Here is an 8593-nt window from a genome sequence, read left to right as displayed (position 1 = left end):
TGATCTTTCCTGCTTGGGGTATATTCTTAATCCTTGCCTGACCTATTAAAAGCAGTAATTTGTTTCACCTCAATTCAAACATGATTAGGTCTCAAGTCTTTACTGTTATCTTGCTAGTTATCAGGCTTTTTGCTGGGACTTTTGAGGGGAAATGAAAAAATGAAATTCACTATCTCTGCCTTCACACTGATTACATCTGACGTGCATGTACACACATGCAGAGACCCACACATGTTGACAAGTTGTGAAATAAAAAGGACTAGGGAGAACACCTGTGATCCAAGGTCAAGCCTGTGACAATGCTTAGAATCCCTCATTCCTATTCCTCCACTAAATGTCTGCTGTACATCCCGGCCCACAGCAGAAACACCATCAGTTTATAGATGGACCCAAAGTCTCTGCCCTATTGGAGGGATTCAGAGAAATTTCCTCTTGCAGGAGAACAAGGTGAAAATCCCCTGTCGGATTGGCTTGGTCTTGACACTGTAGATGATGGGGTTGAGCACAGGAGGCACAAAGAGGTAGACGCTAGACATGAGTGTGTGGACCAGGGGTGAGGCATGCTTGGCAGTACGATGCATCACAGACACACCAATCATGGGCACGTAGTACATGAGCACTGCACAGATATGTGACACACACGTGTTGAGGGCCTTCCGCCGACCCTCCCCAGAAGCAATGCCCAGCACCGTGTAAAGAATCAGCACATAAGAGACAATGATAAGCAGTGAGTCCAGCCCAAAAGTGGCCAGGACAATGGCCAAACCCAGGATGCTACTGAGCTTCGTATCAGCACAAGGCAGCTGGATCAGGTCTGAGTGGAGGCAGTAGGAATGCGAGAGTACACTGGTGTGGCAATAGGGCAGTTGTTTCAAAAGGACTGGAAGTGGGGCCATGAGCGTCACACTCTTCAGTGTGATGCCCAGACCCATGCAAATGATACGTGGCAGGGTTAGGATGGCTGTATATCCCAGTGGACTGTAGATGGCTACAAAACGGTCATAACTCATGGCCAACAGGACCCCTGATTCCATGCAGGAGAAAGTGTGGATGAAGAACATCTGAGCCAGGCAGCCATCCAAGTCAATCTGGCGGGCATCAAACCAAAGAATACCCATGACAGTGGGCAGTGTAGACACAGAAACACCCACCTCTGTCACAGCCAACATGGAGATAAACAAGTACATGGGCTCGTGTAGGGCAGGGTCTGCCTGCACTGCTGCCATGATTAGGTTGTTACCCACAATGGCCACAATATACACAGTGAAGAAAGGAATGGAAAACCAGCCATGTTGGGCCTCCAATCCTGGGATGCCAGTCAGGAAGACAGATAGGTCAAGACTTCCATTGCTTTCAGCTGCCATGTCACCAACAGCAGAGGTAAGCCTTCACCTACATTTGAAAAAAAAATGCAATTAACTTCCTCCTGAAGGTCTTCTGCCTTCACAGTCCACTGCAAACGCTGAAGGAAGGATATGGAAGGAAGTGGGGGAAACTGGAAACATCTACATCATTCCAGGTAAAAACATAACAGACATTCCTCTCACCTCCTATTTCCCTGACCTCTAGAATCCTTAAATTTTACATGTAAAAGAGATATTTGAGGCTGGCTGATCTTATGAGAGACAGCATAGCTTAAAAATTAAGAGCAAAATACTAGAATAAATCAAGCCTGTCAAAATCCATACTCAGCCAGTTACTAGATGTGTGATATGGACAGTTTATTTATATTCTGATCTAAAGGGGTTTTTGTTTACTTGTTTTGTTTTTGTTTTTTACTTGTCAAGTGGAGATATTAATGATACTTTTATTTGTGTATAAGAAATAAATGGGAAAATTAAGATCATATGTTCAGTGTTTTAGAGCTCTATATGTGGATTCTATCACACCTCAGTTGGAAGCCCAGTTAAAGCTCGGCTTACTCTCAAGTGTGACCTTGAACAGGTAACTTAACCTTCCCAAGTTTCAGTGTGTCCATTTGTAAATTAGGGATAAAAATATATTTGCCTCATGTGGTTGTTGGTGAACACAATATTGTATGGCATATAAAACGCTGAATAAATATAAACTCTTTTACTCTTAGGGAGACAATAAGACCCAGAGAGGAAGATTAAGTCATATACCAAAAGCCTGAATCAGTATCCACAGAATGTAAGTTATGGCTTAGATGCGCAGGGTCTCCTGGTAGTGATGTTTCCATTTCCCTATGGAGATGAGAGAGAGTAAACCTCAGGATCTAGGATGGAGTCATTAGAAAAAATTGCATTTCAGCTCTGCCAGTGTAGATCTGAGAAAACAAGGACACCAAGGATAACCGAGGACAGTGCTAACCTCCATGTGTCCCCACTCTGCTCAGGGAAAAAAACGTTTTGCATGAAAATGAGACAGGGGTTTTACAAAACTGATAAAGGGAGAAATACGAATAAAAGTGGAAAATGATATGGACATCCCAACGGAGAATTCTACGAACACACAAATGACTTCTAAATTTAAAAACAAGAGTTCAGAGTGAGAAGATGTATTGGCTTCAAAATAGCAGATCTGATCTGGAATCCATGGAGAGATCAAAGACACAGAGATAAAGGACTCCATTAGTTGCAAGAGATCAGGAAGAATTAGTTAAGCCCCAATCAGAAGGTGAAGATAAGGTGCCTGGGTGGCTCAGTCAGTTAAGTGTCCAACTCTTGATGTCAACTCAGGTCACATTCTCATGACTGGTCGTACGATAGAGCCCTGAGTCAGGCTCCATGCTAGGTGTGGATCCTGCTTAAGGTTCATTCCCGGGGCACCTAGGTGGCTCAGTCAGTTAAGCGTCAGACTTCAGCTCAGGTCATGATCTCACAGTTTGTGAGTTCAAGCCCTGCATCAGGCTCTGTGTCAGCACAGAGCCTGGAGCTAGCTTCTGATTCTGTCTCTGTTTCTGTCTCTGTCTCTGTCTCTCTCTCTGCCCCTCCACTGCTCACGCTCTGTGTCTCTCTCCACAATAAAATAAACATTTAAAACAATCAAAAAAATTATTCATTCTCTCTCTCTCTCTCTTTCTCCCCCTCTGCCCTTCCCCTCTCACACTCCCACTAAAAAAAAGTTTTAGAAAAAAGGTAAAAATAATATGTGATATGATATAAGGTACCAGGTGCACCACAATTAAAATAACAACTGAAATAACATAACTTAAATTTGTAAAACAAATTTTTCTAAATATTCTTTAAATGTTTACTTATTTTTGAGAGAGGGAGAGAGAGAGACAGAGAGACACAGAATCTGAACAGAAGAATTCTGAACACAGAATCCAAGCTCTGAGCTGTTAACACAGAGCCCGAGGTGGGACTCGAACTCCTGAACCGTGAGATCATGACCTGAGCTGATGTCAAACACTTAACCCACTGAGACACCCAGGCGCCCCTGTAAAACAAATTTTAAAAGATGAAGTAGGAAGGTGCAATCACAACTGGTATACAAGCTGAATTCTCCCCAGTGATCAGTTCACTTCTTCACGCAAGCGACGCGGATGTGTGATTCACAGATTCTTGACCAATTCTTTACCCTGTGGTTACCTCCTGGATGTGACATGGTCCATAATTATCTAATGAGTTTAATGGGAATGCTCCACTGGAATGGACAGACAGTCAGGACAATATGCAGCTAAGAGAATGCAAGAAGCTATGACCATGGAGAGACACAAGGTGACAGTGAGAAGGGCCCCAGAGCTGCCTCCTCCTACTCTCTTCACTCTGGAGCCCTCTCTTTATGCGCCAGCCCTGCTGAAATCCCATGCACTCTATTTCCCAAGCTTCCCTCAAGAGTAACAACTTTTGTGACAGGTGATATACTGACTTGTGTTTTTATCCATTTGCATCCCTTGGCCCTACCTTGTAGATCAGTGGTTCTCAATCTTGGCTACACATTAGAATCACCTAGGAAACTTAAAAAATCCCAGTGCTCACATAACACCCCAAACCAATTAAATTAGAATCTTTGGATGCAGTATCCAGTTATCAATATGTTTTAAAGCTTCCAAAACGAACCCAACATTGAGAACCACTCCAGACCCGTCTTCTGATACTCCTACAGTGACAGTTTATTAGACAAAATTGTAACTTTCAAGGACTCCCCAAGTTAGCTTTTTTATTTAAGACCGCCTTCCTACCCCACTCCTGACCTGTAACTTAAACATTTCCTTGTGCCTCATTGTCTGCTAGATTTTTCAACATCCTGGAGCTCCTCTAAATAAACTTGGGTGTGCTCATAATGCTCTGTGGGTATCTCCAAGGTGATGCCCACAGATGTAACCCGGGTTGGGGGCTAGTGTTGCATATCACTCCCATGAAGGTGCACCTAAAGACAGAGCATTTGACGGCTGTGTCTAATCATCTCACTTGTGGGTCTCCCCTGCCCCTGATAAAACCTCATCTTTGGCAGGAAGTAACAATGAAGCCATGGAAGCACGAGCCACGATCCATGGTGTGGAGCAGGAACACGCAAGCTGGAGAATGGGAAGGGCAGTACCCAGGAGAGCACAGTTCCAGGAAATTGACTCATATGATAAATTGGATCATAGAAATGATAACCAGGGTGGGAATGAAGAGATGATAAGCAGAGAGGCCACTTTCCCATTCCAAGCTGCCCCATGTTAGTCCCGTAACAATCACGTTAACTAAACCAGTAAGAGGTTAATCTGGTTCTTCCAACTGTAAATCCTGCGGTCTTTCCTATGAAATCCAGCAGCAGCTTCTGAAACTGAAGCCATGTAAGTGAGAAGAATGGGGAGATGCTGGAGAACTTGGTCTTCTTTATTTCCACGGGCAGTGCAAAGGACAGGATGGCAGACACACACTCTTTCCTGACTCCTACACAGACTGGGAGCCAAGAGAAAGTGAACAGGAGTTAAGTGACCTTCTAAAGGTCCACTGATTCCATTGCCAACTTACAGTCTCTCTAGAACCTGAAACCAGAGTCCAGCCTTGCACCCACTCAGAGAGTCCCCTCCATGGCATCTTTATCCAACTATCACCCACACTCAGCTTGAACATTCCCAGTGATGGCAAGCTCACTGTACCTAAAGCTACTATCCTGGTTAGATGCGCTGACTTACAAAGTCTTACTTTGGGCTTAAAATCCACATTTAAGAATGTGGATTCTTCCTCCACATCATATATAATTGCTGCAGACACAGAGACACAACAGTCTTTTTCAGATTTCACCTGAATATTGTTCTTCATGGTATCTGCTAATTTCTTGAAAACTACATATCAACTTGCAAACATAGATTTACGTGTGCAATTATTTGTTTAATGCCTGTAGCCCCTCTTAGACTGTAAACTCCACCAAAATAAAGAGGAGTATTGACTTTTTTCATTTTGTGTAATTAGACCCCCGATACTAGCACAGGGTCAAGCACATAACAGATGATTAACAAATACTGTAACCGGATAGATAAATAAATAATTGAATAGATACATTGTATCTGAATATGCCAAACATAATATTCTGTAACCTTCCCTTGTTCAGATTATCTTAAATTACTTTTGCTTTTCAAAGTAGCTGATTTTTCATTTCCTCACCATATATCCCCCTGTCCGGGTGACTCACAGATCATCAGTCTAATATGAATCAACGGTGCAATATGTAGCTTATAAAAACTTCATGGGTTTTAGTCTTTGCTAAAAGAAGTATTTTATTCAGAAGATAATACATCCTAACATGCACACATACAATTCTATACTTTATCCCCACTGCTTACATCGTCCTTATCTTCTTTGATAATGTTCTTAAGTCCCACTAGTAGTCAGACTGAAAACTTCCATTTTATCTGAAGCTTTTCCTAACACTTTTTAAGCAGAAATAATAATTTTCTCACCTGTGACTTTAAAATAACTGTACAGACTTTTTCCCATTTTGCTAGAATTACATTCATGCCTCTGTCCTCCCTGTCCTGAGCTCTTTTACAGTCAGACCTGTGCTTAGTTCAATCTTGTCTTCCTAACACTTCACACAATTCTAACACAAAGACATGCTTAAGAAATCATGAATTAATAAATAAAAGCATGACCATACTTCCTGGGACCATATCGGAAGTACATTCAGCTCTGGGCTCCACACTGCAGATGGGAGGTAAACCAACTGAGACACACTCAAAGGCAAGGGGATCAAGTCATTTAAACAGCATGGAAGGAGTCATTGGTGCTTTGAGAAAAGGAGATAGAGAGGAGGTAGAGATGTGTGGGGGTGGGTGTAAGAGGTGATGAGCAATAAAGAGAGATCACAGGCAGTCAGTCTGGGGCCCAGGTAAGGAGGATTTTTCTAAGAGTCAAAGCTGCACAATAGGGATAATAAACTTCTGGTCAGTGGAGACGTTCACGCAAAGACTGAATAATCCTTGATGGGAATATTAGAGGGACAATTCCAGCATCTGCTGAATTAGGATTAAAGGCTCTTTCACCTGCCTTTCCGCCCTCACACTTATGTCCAGACTGCCAAGGTCTCTCTTATTCCATGACACTGGGAATATCATGGCTGCAGATCCCTGTGGGACCCAACAGAGATCAGAGATCATGGCACCCCCCGCCAGGTGATCGCATGTCTTTCTCTAAACCAGTCTTCAGCAGCCTTATCTGAAAGTGTGTGGGAGGACACGGGGGCATTTGAATAAATATTACTCTATGTGTAGGAAACCTACCTGAAAATAAGATCTGGGGACTTTTTTTCCTAGTAAACCTCTCCTTCACTGGCCAAACAAACTGTAGTGAATACACAGCACGCATGTGCCTTAACAGAGACTCACTCAAAGATACAGAGACATGAGAGAGATCAAGAGAACCTCAGGGGCACAAATGGAATTGCAGACAGAACACTTGCGCACATACCTAGGAGATGCAAATAGACTCAGATTCACCTGAGAGAGCTTTGTGAAGTAGCTTTTGGATTGATTGAGGGTAGGCCAGAGCTCACAATGGAACCGGAATGAGCCTCAAGCAGGCACTGGCCAAGAGAGTAGGTGGACTCTATGTCCCTGAGAGTCCCCAGAGCCCAGGGCCTTGGGGTCCGCGTTGTGCCCGAGGGTGATGCTGAACTGGTTATGGGGAAAGGAGGGAGATGAGATCTCGCCTTCTTTTCTCGAAAAGAAAAAACACATCCTCTAGAGATACTGCCCTGTCTCCACACAAAAAATAAAATCCCAACTCCTTCCCTATGTTGAAGAGGATGGAGATAAATTTCTACAAGCTCCATGACAACATCCCCTCTGCCCTCAAGTGTCCAATTTCAAAACTGGAACTCTGCACCCTTAATCCAGCATCTACCTCCTCATATTCTGGGCTTAAAACCTATATCTGAGGCATAACCTAAAGTCTAGACCCCAGTGGGCAAACTCTAGGACTCAGAAATCAAGAGAAGAGAGTTTGGAGCCCAGAGTTTCACCAATAGGGGATATAACCAAGCTTCCTTCATCCACTTATGACGACTGTTCCCTACTCAATTTTCACTCCTATCCCTACTACTCAACCTCTCACCAAGCTCCAAAAGATGAAGGTCTCTTCCAGGAGAGACGTCCCAAGATACTGAAAGACCGTGGGGTACAAAGTCACAGAGATGTAGGTTTCAGTCAAAGGTCTACCATCTACCAGACTTTATATTTTAAGAAACTAGAATTTCTTCAACTTAGAACCTAATTCATAAGGAGGATAGTAACCATTTATAGGGGTAGACATTCAAATGAAAAGAAGAAAGTGACATTTTTTAATGTGATTGCACCACACATGATAATTATCCTTATTATAAATTCTAGTGGGCTCCCCAATTCCAGATTCCTCTAATAAATTCTTTCCCCCAGATACCTAGACTTCCCATTAAGTATTTCAGTTGACCTCTTCCTTATTTCAGTTTCAAGTAGGGTGTAAGTGTATTTTGGGGAGAAATAGCAGAAGAGCTCTCTCCCCTTTCTTAATCAAAGGGTGGGATACATGGGGAAAGCAAAGAGAACATGGATATAGAGTAAATTTCCCCTTCCCCATATGGAACTTTGAACTATCTCATAGAGGCAGTTTAAGAGCAATTTCTGCTTTCCCATTACTGTAGAATTCTTTGCATTAGGTTAATGACTTGGGAACCTGGAGATGGAATTCAGGAGAACACAGATGACAATTTTGTGAATAAGGTCACAGAATCATGGGGGGAAAAGAGACCTAAAAATGCCTCAGAATAGGCATTAGTCCCTGGTGAGAAGGGGCCAGGATTTCAAAAGTCATAGAGCAAAGTAACTTTAGCTATGTCATTAGGGACAACATGATGGGGAACAGGCATCAGATCAGATCCAATTCATTCATTTACTTAATTAGTCACTTGGTTGTTCATTTATTTACCATGTATTGGGTGTACCAAACACTGTGCTAGGTGTAGGATTTGGGGTTTGACTGCCATTATCTCTCTTTTTTGACTTTTGAGAAGTCCTTTTAAGAATCAGTTTCTGCCTCCATTTAATGACAAGAAAAGTAAAGAGAAACCCTATGTACTTGTTCAGAGTGATAATACTAAACATAACACCTGTACAAATCCCAACAAAAGGGACTTATAAATTAGAAGTGTTAAAAGTCATCTC

The 8593-nt window shown here is 42.7% G+C and overlaps 1 protein-coding gene across 1 annotated transcript; it reads right to left on the bottom strand.

Annotated features, from left to right (window-relative positions):
* Positions 1-1364, bottom strand: LOC106966023 (olfactory receptor 51I2-like). Its single transcript, XM_015062108.3, has one exon. The coding sequence runs from the start codon at positions 1362-1364 to the stop codon at positions 417-419; it is 948 nt and encodes a 315-aa protein (XP_014917594.2). The 3' UTR covers positions 1-416.
* Positions 1365-8593: the final 7229 nt, after the last annotated feature.

This window comes from Acinonyx jubatus, chromosome D1 (genome assembly GCF_027475565.1).
Source record: "Acinonyx jubatus isolate Ajub_Pintada_27869175 chromosome D1, VMU_Ajub_asm_v1.0, whole genome shotgun sequence".
NCBI lineage: Eukaryota > Metazoa > Chordata > Mammalia > Carnivora > Felidae > Acinonyx > Acinonyx jubatus.
Note: the sequence above shows the minus strand (reverse complement) of the source record. Positions and strands in the feature narration are given on the sequence as shown.